The 19,499-nt window shown below is 46.7% G+C and overlaps 1 protein-coding gene across 1 annotated transcript in view; it reads left to right on the top strand.

Moving 5' to 3' along the window:
• LOC146200454 (uncharacterized) overlaps positions 1–19,499 on the top strand; it is a 102,001-nt gene that overhangs the window by 67,698 nt on the left and 14,804 nt on the right. Inside the window, exons 16-21 of the mRNA XM_084592369.1 lie at positions 2,990–3,131; positions 4,887–5,007; positions 6,826–6,874; positions 7,735–7,862; positions 9,476–9,565; positions 12,420–12,491. Of these exons, the coding sequence (XP_084448495.1) occupies positions 2,990–3,131; positions 4,887–5,007; positions 6,826–6,874; positions 7,735–7,862; positions 9,476–9,565; positions 12,420–12,491 (602 nt within the window). The remainder of the gene's footprint in view (positions 1–2,989; positions 3,132–4,886; positions 5,008–6,825; positions 6,875–7,734; positions 7,863–9,475; positions 9,566–12,419; positions 12,492–19,499) is intronic.

Here is a 19,499-nt window from a genome sequence, read left to right as displayed (position 1 = left end):
TCCCATAAAAAAAAGAGCATTACCAATGGGGTTAGGGTTGTAGCAAAGGTGGCGATCCCTAATTTGGGTGCCAACACGTTCAGCGCTAAGCGATGAAGTTATGTCCCTCTGTAACCACTGGTTTCTCCACAAAGGTCCTCTGAAGGTCGCCTTCATTACGGTTCTGATGACCAAAGGTCATTGGTATGAATGTTTCACGCACACTGGATCTCAACTCGATTTGTAATTCTATGCATGTCGTACCGAATCATTTGCCACCACTTCTAATTCTCTGCACCAAACGGGTGGGCCAGAACTTTGACAGCAATGGTTGCTCTAAGTAGCCCAATCTCTGCAACTATTTGGCTGGCATATATATAGTGGAACGACAGCATAGGAGGTAACTGCTGGCCTGGCGGCTTCACGCGCACAACGGGGAGCCTGTAGTGATTTCACACCTTATGGATGAATGGATAGATGTTATGAACATCCCCTTTGAAATGGAGGGGTGATAGTCATCATCGCTCATCAAATTTAGTGACTTTCCTTTCAAGCCCAAGTTATCTTTACATACCCATGTTTAATTTCAGTTTAGCTTCCATGCGTCTCCTCCCTGATAATCAGGTAGCTACCAATCTTCCATCTCTTCCTAATCGTATACCGCTGATTCGTTCACACTTCCTTTGTTACCTCGAAACACCAGAGTTTCGGATAGGGTGACTATGCCCGCATCGACATCTGGATGGATACTGCCACACTCCAGTATAATATGTTCAATTGTTTCTGGCCATTTACCGCGCAGAGCACAAGTTTCATCTTCTTGATTAAACTTCCTTCTGTAGCTTTGGGTTCTAAGACATCCTGATCTAGTTTCAAAGAGAAGGCCACTGCCTCTTGAGTTGTCTTACAAGGTTTCCTTCTTAATCCAAGTTTTTCATTTTCTGTACAGTCGAACCTGGATAATTCGAATTTTGGTTATATTGAACTCACGGAGTATCCCTTTGCAAATCCCATGTAAAAGTATAGGAAACGTGCTTCACATATCGAACTCCAATTTCACCGGTCGTTCGATATATCAAGCTCCGCACCACGCACTGGAAGGTGCACCTTCCCTAGAGACTATCTCATCACTCTCAGCCGTTTGCTGCATGAAGTTTTCAAGCCACGCGTGGAAGAATAAGAAAGAACAGTTCGGCAACGGCTGCTCTCTAGAGCAACGCCGCGCCCCTTCCTCAAAGGCGCGCGCATCTTTGGTGATTGTCTGTCGCGCGCCAGCATGTGACACTTTCAAGTCATGTGCATAAAAGAACGAGAAGGAACCTTTTTGGCAACGGCCGGTACGGAGAAGATGCAGTCAATGCAGCTGTGGGGTTCTTGAGAGGAAAAGAACGCGATAGAGCGAAGCGGAAGGGTACGCCCAATCTTCTGCCGAGCTTTTTCTCTCCCCTTCTTTTCTCTTTCCTAGTCTTCGTTCGCAGCAACATGCACTACGCGTGCATCGACAGGCCAGCTTAGCCCGTGGCAGGCAACGTCGGACACTTTCTCCAGCCTGTGTTGTGAACCCTCTGTGCGCGGCGGGTGACGTGCGATGTCTGGCTTGTGTCGTGGTGCTGAATGTGCATCGTAGCATAAGATATGGTGGCTGGGGACGTTAAGAAGCTGCAGACTTTTTTTTTTGAGCGAGAGTCCTTGTCATGCTGAACATGCGGCCTACTGTAAGCTATGGCTGCTGCTGACGTTAGGAAGTGCCAGGTTTAAATTTTGCTTTGTGAGAGTCGTTCATCCTTGCATCTATGAATCAACAAAAGCACGCAGTCAGCTGCTATGATGACACCAGCTTTTCGCATTGTTCACTTCGAACGGCATTTGCAGCTATCACGCTTTCTAATCATTTTGTGGCAGTGAACTCTGCCCGCATAAGCATGGCATGACAAATCGAACCAGGCTTATGCAATCAAGCTATCACGGGCACTCTGCTAAGCTCTCCTCGCCACCGCAGGGGCTATCAAAAAGTATAGTCAAAAGATAAACACGCCATGACGTTATCGCTGCACAGCATCTTGGCGCTCTGTGGATACAAGGCCAAAAGAAAGGAACGTACCATCGACTAACGCTTTTTTTTTTCAAATTCTCGGCGGCAAAAGTGGAGGGTGGGTTCATTATACGAGTGGGTTGATTGCGAGACAAATACAATACCATTTTTCACAACTGCAAGCGGCGTGTAAAGCCGATTTCTGTGTATCGAATTATTTTGCGGTCCCCTTCAAGTCCGATATATCCGGGTTTGGCTGTGTATATTTAAGGTCGGCTTCTTTTCCATCGAATTATTCCAGTTTTGAAATAAATATGGTGGCACGCCATCTGGTGATTTTGCTTTTTGGTCATGGGTGGCAATAGGTCATGTGTTCTGCTGCCATCTTGAACCATTTGGATGGACAGACAAGACTTGTAGAAATACGAGTAGTAAGACCTAACACTCTTGAAACTTTCTAGTGTCTTTATTGCAGTGCCTGTATGCTTTGGTGATTACATCCCCTAAGTGTTTTAGTCTGAGCATTTTGCTTAAGCATTCTCTTTTAACGATATTTTCCTACGAAACAGGGCATGCACTTATGCTGGGTGCTGCCTGAACTGCCTTACTTTCCAAAAGTGTCGAAGCAACTCCTCCGATTGAGCTTAAACCATTAACCAGGCAGTAGTACTAGCAGAAAAAACTTCAACCGCTTTCTGAAGTACAATTTAGTACTTACAAATTGGGTTTATCGTTGCAGGCATTGTTTTCTGGCCCAGGTACTAAACACATTGTTTCAAGTCCTTAAAATTTACTACGTCAAGGCCATGAAAGTCCTTCAAAACCCCCGAAATATTTTCTGCAAAACTGCTATGAATCTTGTGTGAATGTTTGTTTATAGCGTTTCTTTAGAGCCGTGTATCAGCCTGTGTATGTGATGAGCTCTGTGTCTCCAGTCGATTGTAACTGTTGGGGTCAATGAGTGTGGTGCATGCGCAGATGCCACTGGCTGCCTCCTGGTGCTGTGCCAGAGCGACCACCGTGGGGTGCATGCTGAGACCCAGCTAGCCGTATTGCTTATGCTGTGCACTATGCAGCAGCCACCCCAGCACCACAGCTCAGAGGAGGAGCCTCCCAGCATGTGAGTGAACAGCTATAGGAACTAGTGGCCTTTCTTTGCAGGCACTGTGCCCACACAGTGCTAGAATTCTCTGTCAGGCTAGGTCAAGCAGTGCTCACCTTTTTGGTTTAGGTGCTCCCGCTTGGCGACTGTTGAGGGTGGGGAGGCAAGGGTCGCCAGTGCGCTGTATGATGTCTGGGCATTTGTAGATGCAAGGTGGAGTCTTGCATCACAAAGCGATAAAGTCACTTGCTGAATTTAGGAATCAACAAATAAACAGCACAAAGCCTGATGGCATTACGCTCCTTTCAAACAGCACTGGTCTGACGCTTTAAAGCAAAATTAAGGATGGCCAAAAAATAAATATGGATATTACAAAGTTGAAGCTGTGAATGCATACTCAAACCATTCTTTAGCATGCTTAGTGTATGGCTTTAGATGGACGACTTGGACAACTGGTCATGTGCAGCATCTCTGTAAAGCTGTCATTCCATCAGAGACGACTTTATGGTCTGGCTCATGTTGTCAGCAAAAGACCAGGTATAGACTGAAACTGTTTCACAAAAGTGTTCAATCAATCCTTTGCGGCAAATGGATGTCCATACCCAGTCCCCCAGCTTGTATTGATGCGCTGCTGGTCCTTGATACATGGGCGTGGCACTGGCGTCCTCTGTTAATTGAAAATAGGCCCACATCGGTGATGCTTGGCAGTCAAGTCTTGTTGCCTAACATGCCTAAACAGTATCATCTCTTGCACAGCGGTTGTGTACACAACGATTATGTAGATGGCATCCCAGCACTGTGCAAGGCGTCATTTGTTTTGTAACAGACTCTTCATAAGGCTGTGGATGGCATGCATTTCTTTGGTGGTAGCTTGTGTACCTGTAGTTAAACAGACATTGAAGAATAAAACTAAGTTGGTTTATGCCAAAGCTCCTGATCGCAAAAACACTACCCTTACTTAAAACGAAGCTCTTATAAGGTAGAAAAGAGCAAGAACAGAAATACATATAATTGTCGTTGCAGCCTATTCTCTCATTACCCACAAGCGCCATGACACACAAGGGATTCCAGAAGGTGACAAATGTGCATTAGGAATATGCGTGTGAATTGTTAAGTGATTTTTGTTTCGAAACTGCATGCACACTTTCATCTCACAGTGGGAATGGCAAACAGCCTCAATTTTGGATGACATAGAAAACCTGCACTTTGCTGCCATCACAGGCGGCCGTTTCTTTTCGGCATGCTTCTGTTTCAGTGCTATGCTGCTATGCAGTTTTCATGGCTACCTGCTTTCGTTTTCAACGTGCTTTGGTTTACAAGCACGAAACAGCAGGGGAAGTCCATGAAGCGTAATCATAGCTGCAGGCTGTTGTAACATGAGGAGTACACATTGTAGCTTTTGAACGATCCCAATACCTGAGGTTGCCAACATTTTGAATTCTTTAATCTCAGCTAGTGCTCCACCCCTTGCCTCAAGTTTTCCTATCACCTCAGTACATGACTCCTCAATGGCCATTGCAACCAATCAGGGCACAAAAGAGCAACAAGCTATGCGGGCATTTCATCTCAACAGCAGTGCGCACTGAGGTAAGTGTAAAATGGCAGCTAAAGAACGTACTTCACTTACAAAAGCAGAAAGATGGGTGCAGATTGCGTGGCCTCTTCTGACTCAAGGGGTTTGGTTGCTGCATTAATGTGACACCAGCTGCTGTTGGGTGTGATAGAAGAAACAGGAGCAGGGCAGTAAGAATGTGGGCTGATTCCTTGGTGCAGGTTGGAAGCAGAGCCAGCTGGGAGGAGCCTTGCCTCGGCTGTGGCCAGATATGTGGTGACCAGTGGCGAGCATGCTTGCCAGAGCACCCTGGTGCTCTCTCTGCTCTGCCGACTTATACCGGTAGAGTAGTTGATCTCTGTGTTGCTCTACCTTCATGCTGTGAAGTCTCATTATCAAGCATGTTTCATCTACAAGTCCTTGTATCTGTTGTAACTGTGGGCATTTCATTTCAAGAATCCTTATTCTAAAATCAAATAGATGGCTGCTTGAGATGTGCAGCCAATCGGGGTTAGTTTGGTGTTGCTTGAAGGCCACGTTGAAGGCCCTTTACTTCGTTTGGATTGCTTGGGCGTTGCGAACAACCATGCATAACCAGCTGGCTCGCTGCTTTTCTGAAATGTGCTTTCAGGCAGCCAGTTTGCCCATCTTAAGTATGGAGATCTCTTGGGACATGTAGAGAAGTCTGTTTTCCATGGCAGCAGTGGTGGCCATGCTGATGGTGGGAGAATGTCGGCAGCAGCAAGCGCCTCTGTTTTCGGCCTAGCAGCGGGAGCGGCAAGACTGCACTGGCCGCGTATGCTCTCCTTTAGACTGGCCATGTTGCCTCCGAGTAGACCCTATTCACTACCAGATTCAGCAGGCAGCAGTGTGGAAATGCTGTACTGTGGTAGCTTTGCATATTTCAAAACTAAATGCACCGAAAACAAAGTTTCAGGATGGCCTGCTGCTATCTTGCAGATTTTGTAAACTTCTTTAAGATGAGCACGTTCATCTTAAAGGGAGTCTACTGTAAATGCATAAATCAGTTGGTCAGCAGTGCCAGCAAACTTTCGTGCACTAGGACTTTGCTTAAAGAGTGAAAATTTACAGGACTGCGCTTAAGTCTGCTTAAGAGCAGATATACCCAAACCCACATTACTGGTCTGTTTTCACCAACTGCATTGTAATTCCTACTACTATATCATCATCACCACACTATGTCACGTTTAGGTTTTCGCTCTATTTCGAGCCGTGTTTTACTCGGTCTTTAGGACCGGGGAGCAGTACCTGGTGGTTTGTGCCTCAGCAAAGCTTCCCACTGTTTGTCCGACAGAGAAGTCACTGAGATTCAAAGGCATTGACATGAACTACGCCCTCATCACTTGTGGTGGTGTCGGCAGGGCGTACGGCTAGGACTAGCTGGCGGGGCTGGCTCTCATTCCGATAGGGTGGTGGGTCGTGCCTCGACTTCGTTCTGAGAGTAAGCCGCTCAGCTTTGCCTAGACGGGACGATCGGTCCTCTATTTAAGAGGTTTCCCTGACCTTGAAGGTATTGTCTCCCGGAATAAGAGGAAAGGGAGAGAGAGTTAAGTTCTTCCCTCGCTGCGCGCTTTCTGCCTGCTACAATTCTCACGTCATCTAGCCTACGCGGCCGTTACTGTGTGCGTCGCTGGTGGCGCCGCCTCTCGCACACAAGCGCAAGCCTCTCATTTTATTTTCGTAACAACTACTGTCATCAACGACAACTAAATGTACTGTCATTGTTATCACTGCTACCATCATTATCATCATCATCGTCACTGCTATCATCCTCACACTAGACAAGAATTACAATTGGTTCCTCATGAGACCAGTGTGGAGTAGTGGTCAGTTCTTGTGGACATTTCTGCAGCCCATGAGCCAAGAAAGGCTTTTGCCTTAAGATGCATAGTGCGAAAATTGTGTCAGTGTGTGTGCATGGAAATTTCAGGCATTGTCATTCCAGTGTCTGGAGGTCCTCTGGAGCAGATCTCCGATCACAACCTTTTGTTGCACCAGCTGTGGCTGCCCCATGGATCCCTGAGTATTCCCCCAAACTTGATCGGTGTAGCTCACTGGATAGGGATTTCTAGTTGCCATTTGTTGACACAAAACCCCCTCTTTTTTCTCCCTCATTCTTTTTTTTCTCTTGTCTTGCAGTCACTTGTCCACTGGAGTAACGAGGAGGAACAAGATCAGGTGAATGCAGGTACATGGAATTTTGACTACAATATTACATTTTTGATCTCTGTGTCTCAAAAACAGCAACAGGTAAAGGAAATGAAAGTGCAAAAAGGTTTAAAAGCTAGGTTATTTGGAATATCTTTGCTTGTTTTACCTGGACGAGTTTCAGTGCTCGAGGCATTTACTTTGTTTACTGAAGCGTGACTGCAGAAAGCCATGGTTACTGCAGAAAAAATTTGAAGGTCTCAACGCAGCTGAATCAAACGTGGAGCGAAAGCTTTGGTTGCAGGTGGCCAAGCATTGCATCGAACCGAACCAGCGTTCCGTTGAACGCATCAAAGTTCACCGGCGCTCTAGGCAGAGTACCCAGGCTCGAACCTGACCACCGGCGGCTGTGTTTTGATGGAGGCAAAACAGAGAGGCATCTATGTGCTGTGCGATGTCTGTGCATGCTAAAGATCTCCAGGTGATCGAAATTACTCCGTAGCCCTCCACTGTGATAGGCTGGCTAGAAGGAGAGGTGTGAATAAAACTGAAAGACCAGTGTCGCAGGCAGCAGTACTATCTGACATGGCGTGACTGGCCACATCGGTGAAAGAAAATTGTCCCCTGGCATAGCAAACTTGAAGCCCGAGATGTAGGCGGTTGGTTTGAAAGGTGGGTGGTCAGCCTGAGAGGGGGTGAGAACCCTGGTAAAGACACTGTGTTTCTACATGGCTTCAAATCTTAGGTCCAAGATAAGCATAAGTGGTAACCAGTGAAACATAGTACAGTTCCAGCAGTTCCCTGTATGGCACATAGGGAGTCCACACAGGCAGCACGTGCGGATGTGTCACAATGTCCTTTTTTGTACAGCACGTGACACTTGAATGATGTGAAATGCAGCCAGCCACTGGCTCCTGGGGCAGTTGTGCCAGAGGGGCCACTGGCGGGACGTCCTGGTTCCTGAACGGGACGTCCTGTGCTGGTGTGTTTCCACTGACCGCCACCAGGAGCTGCTGGGAGAGTATGCAGTGAGTGCTGTTATGCAATTCGCAATGGAGGCCAGCAGATTTAGGTGTGCAATGTCTTCACTTGTCGTCAGCACGATGTAAAAATATACTTTGACCAATCTAATGAAGATTGGTCAAAGACACGGCATCCGGGTTATTCCAACAGTACCAAATAGAGCTAAAGGGATGTGTGTCCAGGTTAACAACCAGGACTTCAACTCTGGATGCAAAACTTCGCACCGGACTAGGTACTATAAGTGTATTCAGGGGGTTGTTTATGAGATTCCCTTGCATTGTGGAAAGAAATATATTGGACAGACAGGAAGATGTCTCAATGACAAGATTAGAGAGCACGCTATGGCAATATCGGACAAGTCTGGCACTAATCTCACTGTGCACTGCAAAGACTGCGTTGGTTGTAGACACCAAAAATGTCCGGCTAACCTTCACAATGTTAAGATTATGAAAAGGATGAAGGACAAGTTAGCAAGCGTCAGTATGCCATCAGTGGTTTTGTTGAAAAAGGAATTAGAATTTTTGCGCAAACCAGCAGGATGTTAAAGAAAATGGAGAAGTTGGCTGCAGACGTGAAGTGAAGGGAGAAGATGTGTGGTTTCTTGTTAATATAGTTGTCAGTGCAGCGTTGTCCTTGTGTGCGTGTGTGTGCTTCTTATGCTTTGTGTTGTTACCTGCTCTGCTGCCTTCTTACAAGAGATAAAAATATACTGTACACTTCTCGCACTGTGTGCATTGCCCATCTGTAGCCAGGAAATAATTGGAGGAGGGCGTTATAAAATGTGGTCCCAGACTGCGCCTGATGTGATACGCACAGTTGTTTGTGCGACTGCACTTATTTCATGCTGTTGTAAGTGTTATTCGCATCATTAACTGTGTTGCTATCATAGCCCCACAGCTGGTAGATTTTGCGTAGGACAAGGGGGCTTCTCCTTCTTCATTTTAACTGTGATTGCAGGGAAAAGAAAGTGCTATGTCCCCAACTGCAGTTTGGGATACCCTACTTACACCACTAGTTAGTGATATTTTTGCTGCTTGCATCACACTGCTGTTAGCGGTATTGTAGCATTGTACTATCTGTCTTGTACTATCCTACGGTGTGTAGATTTAAAGATATTTGCATTTTATTTATTATTGTGAGAATGCATTACAGTGCAAGCATTCGAGACAGTTATCGCCTAATAACACTTTAGAGCTCACTGCATGGAGTACACAATGTATTTGATACCTTGACGCCGCACACTGCACCTTGGCCCTTTTGAGTCTACCCACGTCTTTCGAGTGCCATTTGACCGCCAATGGATGGAAGCCAAATCACATCATGCCCATTCTGTGGTAGTTTGCATTGCAAAAAAAAGCCCTTTTCATAGCACCTGTATTCCAGGGTGAGGCACGTGATTTCGTCCCACTTGATAAATTTTTTTACCATGAAATTTCTGCCTAATTGTATGCGTTCTCATCATCAAGAGAGAGAACGCTGCTGCTGCTAGCACATGAATGTGCAGAAAAAGCCTAAATGTTTGGTGTCGCAGAATCTCTGTGAACTGGGGTCATCATGGCTGTTTGTCTTTGATGCTGGGATTGGTTCTGTGCGGCCTCCAACCTTGCTTTTGTTACAGTTCTGCCGGTGGATGGAGCAGCCAGAGCAGCTGGAGGGGAGCCTGGACGCTGTGCTTTGCCACTCCCCACCAGCCCTGAAGCCGGTGCTGGTGAGAGCGTGTTCCCCGCTTGTTCTCCTCACGGGAAAAAGAAAGGCGAGATGTGGCAGTGATGAAATGCGTCGGTGCAGTGAATGCTCACACATGGGCGCCATCAGCCCCGCATGAAGACATGACATACCATCTATGTCCGACATGCTATACACATGTCCCAATAAAATTTGTCAGTTGATAGTAGAGCACCTGTTCTATCTCTTTCCGCTTCTGTCCTCGTCCCTGTGGTGCCACAACAAGATGGACCCTTTTCTCACCCCCATGTCCCATTTGGCTACGCTTTCTGCAGTTGGTCAAGGCAGCAGCTAGCTCCACCTGCACCTGGCCACCCAGTTTGACATGATGTTGCACATGTTCTCTATGCCTGCTAGTCAGCCCTTATCTTTGCCAACCGGTCAGCCTATGACGCTGCCACCTGACAGCAAATGTGGCATGCTAAGTTGACAGTGAGTCAAAGCTTCAAGTAATCATGCAATGCTTTCACTGTGATTGGGCAGATGCATTATGGGCAGAATGCTGGAGCCGTGTGCATCAAAATTCTGAGTATTTCATTGTTACCTCTACAAAAATGCCCATTGACTCGGCGACAGCCAACTCACACCGCTTTGCACAGCACAGCTACAAGGGCAGAGCTTTCAGTGATTCACTTTCATGGCTGCTGTGAAGAGACTTGCAAACAATGCACAGCATAAAGTACAATCCTGCACACACCCATGTGACAGTGCATGGCTGCAGGACACAGATGCCTGTGTGCTCGACTTGGCTGCTGCACCGAGCGTGCTAGCATCTGGCTGCCCCTGCAATATACCGGAAGTGGCTCTGCATTGGCATGGCACTCCTGTGAACTGGGGTGGGATTGGGAAGTGCAGCCAAATGGAGATGGTCTCTACTACATGCCCAGAGCACCCACACTTCACGGCAGGTGCACTTTATTTATTTATGCTGCGAGTCAAAAACTGGCTTAAGCAGGAAGGAGGAGGAGGAAAACAATGCGTTTGTCTTCCTGAGTGGAGGCCTCTGTCCAGGGCTCCATATGCCGCCTCTATCCTGCAGGCCCGCTAGAGCAGCTGTTGCTGGTCTTGTGTTTTGGTGCTGGTGGGAGTGATCTCAGAAAAAGGGTCCTCAATCCAGAATTTTGTACGCCATAGCTATTTGCTTGGCCCGCTTGGTTGCTGATTAGTTGGAGCAGTGCTGGCCAAGGCTTCTTCCCAGCAGGACGGAGTCGGGCGATTTATAGACCCTTTCGAAATTGGCCAAAGGGCGCTGCCATATTGGAGATCGGGCTATGCTCATAGCGCAGGAATAAGCTGCGAATTCTTCCCCCAAGCCTGCTTCACAAACCAGTCAAACCAGTTTGTGGTATAAGTTAGGATACGTATAAGTTTGTAGCTGACGCCTTGCCACCGCTTCATCCTTGATGAGCGTTGGATGAGGTGGTGGCAATATGTATGGTAATATTGCATGATGTGGGTGCAAGAGTACAGAGCCGTGCGGGCACCCTCTGCTTCTACTTCGTCCTCCGCTTCCTTTAATAGTGCCCAGAAAGTTGCTGCTCGGACGAGCGCACGTGCACTCTCATTGCTGGGAAAGGAGATGTGACCAGGGGTACATACGACGCTGAAAGGTAATGCAGCACAAGGCAGGATGATGCAAAACAACAATACAAACTCATGAAAAGGAAGATGCAGCGTTACTTAAACTATAGTAAATTTTTGCACTATCACATCAAATGAAATGGAAAAGAAGAAGCGCACATATACGGAATAAAGGAAGAATTTGAAATATATACACGAAAGTGGATTGTGGTGGCTGCTTTGTTTGGGCTAGTTTTCTTTCGACAAAAATGTTTTGAAGCTTTTCGCAAATTTCTGTGATTGTAATACATTACAAGGATAGAATTCCATCCCTGTAGATGGGAAAAATAAAATGTTTGTGGGATTTTGTTATACAATATATTGGCATAAAACGAAGCTTAGTAATGATAAAAATAAATGGTGGTGCAACACGGACACAGACAAGAAAGGGACACCACATGCATCTATGTCCGTGTTGCGCTGCCGTTCATTTTCATCATGCACCAACTCGCCCCCCAGGCCGTTATGCAGAAGCTTAGTACTATGCCCATGTCTTGCTGAAGTCTGATTTTTCCATTTAGAATGCTATGTGAAAATTAGAGATTGCTAACTTCACACCTTTACTCTACTGTAGTGGTCTTATTCGTAAACTTTAATAATGACGAGGAACCCTGTCCTTCAGAACTGCCAAGCAGTTCTTTCACAGGTAGCAATAAGTGGGAGTACTGTCACTAACTTGTAGAACAAGGCAGATATTGCTGCTGGTCTGGCTACTTTTTTTTTTAAATCCGAAAGTGCGAGCATGTAGTGATAATTTAGCGGTGATGATTTAGCGAGTCAGCATGTAGTGCTTTCAGGTTAAAAAAAAAAAAAACCATTGAAGGGGAGTTGGTCTGGTCAGGTTCGAACTCGTATAATCTGGTTTTGTAACTGAACGACTGAGTCACTGTGTCCTTATATTGTCTCTGTCCATGTTTATGCGCCTATGGTAATTATGTATTCATATCAACTTGCCCAGTTATCTGCGTTGGGGCCTTCGCTCATTACGGTTAAACATGCACCATTTTCTTCCTTTTCATAACTGCCAGCTTAGAGACAATATTCTTTCTGTCCCTCTGGGCACGTGGTGTGGTCGTCATAGGGGATTAGCGCAGTGTTCGTGGTGCTTAATTCCTCGTGCTTGGGGTTGGTTGTCCTTGTGTGGTTGCAGCTAGCAGCTGGCAGCCTTGTTTCTCTTACGTAAAAGTGTGAGGGTTGACTCGTGCACTCTTTTGCAGAGGCTGCTGACTTCTGCGGATCAAGACCTGGCCCAGAGGACTCTGCAGTTTGTGAAGGAGCTGCTTCACAAGGTGACCGCCCTTTCCTGTCTATGTGGAAAAGAGCATGTCCCTATTTTGGTTTTAAAAATAGAGGCCTTCTCTGGCCAGCTGTGTTGGCCAAGCAAGAGCTGTTCCGGGCTAATCCTAGGTTGAGCCAGATGAGCAGAATGTTGTTTATCACATAAACTTATTGTGTACTCAAGTGTACTCATGGCTTAAAAGTAAGGGTATATACACGAGTAGTTTTGGAATAACATTTAGCTATTCAATTCACACAGCTTTTTCACCATCCAACCTTTTCATGACTACAATAAAATTTAATTGATTCAATAGGTGACGCCCAGGGAGAGGGGGGAGGGGGAAACCTAGATTACCCTCTTCTAGCCTCCATTCTATATTTCACAAAAGGCATGAATAGCAGTGACGGTAGAGGGCAACCTTGTCCTAACATCGACATTTGTGCTTCTTTCCCCTTTGCATATACAGTCGAACCCGGATATATCGAACTCGAAGGTGATCGCGAAATAGTTCGATATATCGATAATTCGATATACAAAAATCGGCTCGGAACGGCACTTACGATGTGAAAAAATGATACCGTATTTGCCGTGTAATCAACTCACCAGCTCACTCGCATAATGAACCGACCCTCCGCTTTTGCACTCTAGAATTTGGAAAAAAAAAAGCGTTAAGGCCAGCTCGCTGACATGCAAGCGATCTCAGTGACGAGCGGGAGTGACAGAGCAAAAAATTTCCAACTTGTTGGAACTGCATCCTTGGCAGCTCAAAACAAGGTTTCTGTGTCGTCGCGGCGGAAATCGCTTGCTTGTCGCACTGTTTTGGTCATCTCATCCACAGCTCATTTCTTGGCAGCGTGCCAAGATGCTGCGCAGCAATAACGTCACGGCGTGTTTATCTTTTTATAGCTCCTGCGGCGGCGGGGAGCGAACTTGGCAGACTGCCCGTGATGGCTTGATTGCACAAGCCTGGTTCGATTTATCACGCTGCGCCTGGGGCGGGCGTAGTCCACTGCCACAAAATCATTGGAAAGCGTGATACAGTTGCTGCAAATGCTGTTTGAAGCGAAAAATGCTAAAAGCCCGTGTCATGATCGCAGCTGACCGCGTACTTTCGTTGATTCATACATGCAAGGATAAACGACTCTCGCAAAAAAAAAAAAATGCAGCTTCGTAACGCCATATCTTACGCTACGCCGCGTGTACAGCACAACGATAAAAATAGACGACTCTCGCAAAAAAAAAAAACAACTGCCGTTTCGTAACTTCTGCAGGCGCCATAGCCACGTCAGCCGCCGATCGCAGAGGGTTCGCAACATACGCTGGAGAAAGCGACCGACGTTCTGTCTGAAAACGGACTGAGCTGGCTTGGTGCTTGCGTAACGCATGCTACTGCGAACGAAGGCCGGGAAAGAGGAAGGAGAGAGATAGGTAGGCAAAAGAATGGGCACATCCTTACGCTTCGCTCTATCGCGTTTTTCCCCTCTCGTTCCCACCGGTTCTCTCTGGTTCATTCACACGCGTCTTGCAAACGTCACGTGCTGGCGCGCGTGAAACGATAACAACCACAAATGCGCGCCTTTGGGGAATGGGCGCGGCGCTGCCCTAGCCGAATTGTCCGCCCTCATTCCGTCCGCGTGTGACTTAAAAACGTCACGCGGCAAACGGCCGAGGGTGATGCGACGTCTTTGGGAAAGGCACACTTTCCAGTGCGTGGTGCGGAGTTCGATATATCGAACGACTGGTGAAATTGAGTTCGATATATGACGCGGCTTTCGTATACTTTTGCATAGGATTTTCAAGGGGATTTTCCGTGAGTTCGATATAGCCAAAATTCGATATATCCGGGTTCGATATATCCGGGTTCGATATATCCGAGTTTGACTGTACAGTGAAAGCTTGTTAATTCGAACCTCGATAATTCGAATTTTCGGATAATTCGGACTACACTACTTGGTCCGGCCAAGCTCCATAGAGATCTGTGTATAAAAAAGCCCGTTAATTCGAACGCGAGTCGGTTCCGCTACGGATAATTCGAACTACGCGCCGCCGCGTCTGGGCGGCTTGGCGCACATCACGCGGCAAAAAAAAAAAAAAAAAAAAGGTAAAGAAACACCTCCGCAATCGGTAGGCATAATTAGAGGCTGCGCACGTCCAAAACGGGGACAGAATAAGGAACCAGGTAAAACCATGGAAGAGTGGGTAAAACTTAAATGGCGCCATGACCGGCGTAGCGGCCGGCGGCGTTGAAGGGAGGGGACGCGGTGGCGGCTGCCTGCTCTCTCTTCTGCGCAACCTCCGTAGCTCGCAACTAAATACTCGTTAATTTCAACCCTGTTAATTTGGAAATAGGGATAAGTACTGTCGGCGCGGTCCCAGCCAATGCCCATAAAAGGCTATGATCTCGGACTGGCACTATGGGTTAAAATTTTTTTTTTTTTTTGCGATAGCTATCCATCCTTCCACCCATGAGTCGTCAACGGAAGCACGCGAGTCAGCCGCGATCATGACGCCGGCTTTTAGCACCGTTCACTCCGATGATTGGAGTGGCAGTATACGGCGCCGCCCGCTCAAGTCGCTCATAGCATGATAAAGCGAATGTACTGAAAAGGAGGCTTGCACAACTGGATAAGTGCTGGCACTTTGCCAAGTTCGCTTTCCTCCCCCCTGTCTGAGCTAAAGTCAAAAGATAAACACGCCGTTATCGCCAGGCAGCATCTTGGCGCACTGCCAAGAAATGTGTTGTGGACTGTGAAGGCGCGAAACAGAGGGACGCGCTAATGACTGACGCCTTTATTGTTATGTTTTTTTTTTCAGATTCGTAGGCACAAATCGGGGCTGGGTGGGTTCATTATGCGAGCGAGTTCGTTACGCGACTAAATACGGTACATTTACCAGTACATTTACCGTAGTACGAATGGTTTTGGTCAGTTTTTTTTTTTTTTTCGAGGCCATTCGATAATTCGAACATCGGATAATTCGAACTTTTTTCCTGGTCCCGTGAAGTTCGAATTAACGAGCTTTTACTACTGTCAAACCAACTTATAACAATATTGAAGTGCCATGGAAATGTCATTGTGATTACCGAAAATTGTTATAACTGTGATAGCCCGAAAAAACAAAGAAAACATTATATACTGCATATTTAATGAGGACGAGGTAGCTTACACTTTTTATTTCGTAGCAGGAAGAAACCCGCAATTCGTAAGTGTTGTCTGTTTCATGGCAATCTGGCCGACATCTTTCTGCAGGGCATACGACTGCTGAACGTAGTGCAGTGGAAAGTTCTCAACAAAACAAAGCCCTGCAGGAAGTAGATCATCCTCAAAGCCTCCTGGCGAGACGCAGCCTGCACAGGTTCTGGTTCATCGTCATCGTTACTATTCTGTCACCGTCCTCCACGCCAGTGACTGCTGTGACGATAACCTCATATGTCAGCTTTTCACCCATCAAGACTGTATCGTCGACATGTAAAAATTCCTCAAATCTTGACACTTCGCTGTCACTACCGCTCACTGGGGACCAAAGTTCGATCATCGCTGTGTCAGCAGGAGGTATGCAAAGTGCTTCTCCTTCTCCTCTAAAATCGGGCCACTAATCTGCAGGTTTGCTACACGGGTGTTCAAAAACCACTGGTAGAGCCCCTGTTCTACGTCTTTGTGGGCCCCGCCTTGAACCTTTTTCCGGCTGCCGTCCATTGCATGGGCAGCACTGGCATCGCTTTCATTCTCAATCTTGAGCGCGTTGTGGATGATTGTCGATACTGACGGTTGCGCCAGGCCGTACCTGCTCACAAGTTGCACACTTTTATGCCATTCTTGTGCTCACATACAATGTTGTTCTTAACTTCTAGTGGTATTGCTGTTCGCTTTTCTCCTGCACCGGTTGTGTTGTGCTTCCTGAAGGAGCCAGAAATGCGGCGCAACGAACCCAATCACATGAATAAAAAGCACAAATGTCTAGCTGGCTAGACATCTGTGTAGGAAAGGATGTTGTGGCTGAGTGGTGAAGAGGAAGTGCGTGTTCAGTTTCATATTACAGTTGGTAGTGTGCGCCTGTGTTGTGTCTTCTATAGGTAAGCCAAGCTCCAGTTTCGTCGCGCGATGGCAGCGCCGCATTCCTGGCACGGTGGCGAAATGTGAAACGATGGGACGTTGCCGGAGCAGACGCTCTGCTAGCTTCCTGTGCACGTGCGGCGATCGAGTTGTGCCTGGCGGTTATATGGCGATACAAAAACGCTTCCGCTGATGCGAAACGGAGGTACTAAGTAGCATTGTGTCATGGGTAGCCACAATAGTAGGCGAAGCGCCAAAAGACGAGGTTCACGTGCGGAACTTTGCAGATTTCATTGGAAACGTTTCCGCAAGACCTGTTTTCCAACCGCATGACAGCATTCTGAGAAGTCTCGCGTTCTTTGTGGAAACGAAAAGGGCCAATTTTCCCCTTCTCCATAAACTCAGAAATGTTCGACAGTTGACAAAGACGTCTTATAGAGGCATCAAAAGAGTACAATGGTTTAACACCATGTATACGAAGTGAAGGGGGTGGAGGATTATCCTGCTCTTTGTTCCGTGCGTGTCTTGCTTTGCCGATTTTTTGTGCTCTCTCCCTGCTTTGTGAGTGCTCTGAAAGCAACCAAATCAACAGATATCCAGCGTGCGACATCTGCGATCGCCAATAATGTGTGAATGTGCCCTACGACCAAGAAAATATCTAGGAACGAGGCCTTTTTTTTTTAGGGGGGGGGGGGGACATGCTTGGCTGGCTGAGCCGCTTTTACAGATTGCCGCAAATTGGCCAATAAATGAACCAACATTATTATTATTCATAACAAAAATATGTTGGAAGTGCAATACAAAAGCGATCCTAGTTATGGCTCGATTGACACTACTCGCACGGAGCACCCTATTCGCGTCACAGGTTTCGTAAATGCAAACCAAATATAAATGAAGCACAATCATTTAATAAGAACCGAAATAAAGTACGATTGTAGTACAAGCTTGGATTTCACCTTCCTTCCGAGCCAGCAAGCCGGTTATGTCGCGTGCTGCGACTGCTAGCGTTCGGGCCTTTAAAGAAACATCTCCTTCGGACTATAGCTTATTCTTCTACTGCAAGATTTGCTTTAGTAACGTCATAATAATAAAAACAAAACCATATATAGATCTCATGCTACAGGCCAAAACGATGATCAACAAGCGAGCAGCTTTATTTAAGAGTACTGATAATACTTCCGCAGTTTTTAAACATATTATATACGACAATATAGTCACATAGCTGACTTACCTCGAGGTAAACTTCCTACGTTTTCGCTAACGTGGGAAACGCATTCACAATCGATATTTACTCATCGCCGTCTGTCGTCTGCTCTACAGTGCAGACGTGAATAAAAATTTTCTCGCCTATAATTGCGTTTCCTCCATGGAAATACACGGCAGGTTGTCCAATCATCAAGACGGAATGCAGGCGGCATGTCGCGATGCGCCTGCGGGGGCGCGTCGCGTGCTCGTTCGAGAGAAAGCGTGGCGCACGTCGCGAAAGCAGCGAGCCGAGCCAGCGGCGCCCCAGTGTGTGTTTTTCTGCCACAGATGGCGTTGCCCATCAGGAGCTGCAGCTCCGCCCAGCGATGCTTTGGGAGCCTATTCACATGATTGGGTTCGTTGCACCGCATTTCTGGGTACTATGCAGCACCAACTTGCCCCTCAAGCTGTTTTCCTAAAGGATGAATCTCCATTGCTGTTCACGGAAAATCCAGGGCCAGCAAGATCGTGGCAACGATGATGGCACACTAGGAGAACCACACTAGAAAGACATGGAGACAAACGCTGTTGCACGCCTGCCACAAAACATGTGCAACCGTGAAGCGAAGGCCTGGGCAAGGCAAATAGGGGAGGACAGTGCAGTGCACCACGGTCTGTGCACCCTCAGAATGGACTGCTCCACTGTGCAGAGGCAGAGAGGAGAGAGTCATCTAGGCCATGGGTGGTCTCGAGGGGGAGTGCTCAAAGCTCCCCCAAAGACGGCCATGCCTAGCTAGCAGCGCCTTACGGCTTCCCTCTTTCTCCGCGTGAAGAAATGCTCCGTCCTCCCCTGCATCTCTGCGGCATGCAAGCTTCCTCAGCATACTCGAGCAACGCATTGGCTCGATGGGCTCTGCCCCAATTTCTTTTCTTTTTTTTGTCACTGCATGAGCACTGTCGGCATTTCCGCATACGTGCTCACTTTTGTGGTCACTGCGTTTCTGCATTTTTGTTGGCTTTCAGCGACCATATTTGATTGTTATAACTGGTAATATACTATGACACTATTGTAATAAGGGGTTTATTTTATTATTGAACACCTGGAAAACCTGATGTTGCAGCAGCTGCCCATTGTTATATCCAATATATTGTTAAAACCGGTATTGTTGTAAGTGGGTTTGACTGTAATTTCATCTTGGTATGTTTCCTGTAGGAAACCAGTTATCTCATGACTGATTGCTTCATGCTTTAGTAGGTTGCACAGGAGTTTCCTGTTTACAGCGTTTTGTGTAACACTTATCTAGGAAGGCTAAATACAAAGGTCTATCTATATCTTGCCATAGTTGTCTTACTGAATTGATTAAGCGCAAACAGGCTGTCATGATAGTACTTGCCATTTTTGAACCCATTCTCAAGATCACCAAGTATCGTGCACATAACTGCATTTTTAATTTCGCTGCCAACACTGCCAGCCTGTGTATAACAGAAGCTATCGTAATTGGCCTTAAGGATTTTGTGTACATCCTACCTCCTTGTTCTTTAGAAACCAAATTCACTTTACTCTTTTGCCAGCTCCCTGGAATTTGATTACTTGTTATGAATTTCCAGAATGCATCTAACAACATCTCCTTGCTTCTTGGACCAAGTTAATTAATCAGCTTGATTGAAAATTCATCTGTCCCTGCAGTTGTGCATTTAGGAATGTTCGCTTGCGCCTTTTTCTAGTTTAGGTGGGCCAATTTTAAGCTTCTTTCTGCTTATTTGTGTCGATTCCCTGGATT

This window comes from Amblyomma maculatum, chromosome 2 (assembly GCF_055883805.1).
Source record: "Amblyomma maculatum isolate TAMU_Amacu chromosome 2, ASM5588380v1, whole genome shotgun sequence".
Taxonomy (NCBI): Eukaryota; Metazoa; Arthropoda; class Arachnida; order Ixodida; family Ixodidae; genus Amblyomma; species Amblyomma maculatum.
The sequence above is the reverse complement of the archived record's forward strand: the minus strand, read 5'-3'. Positions and strand labels throughout refer to the sequence as shown.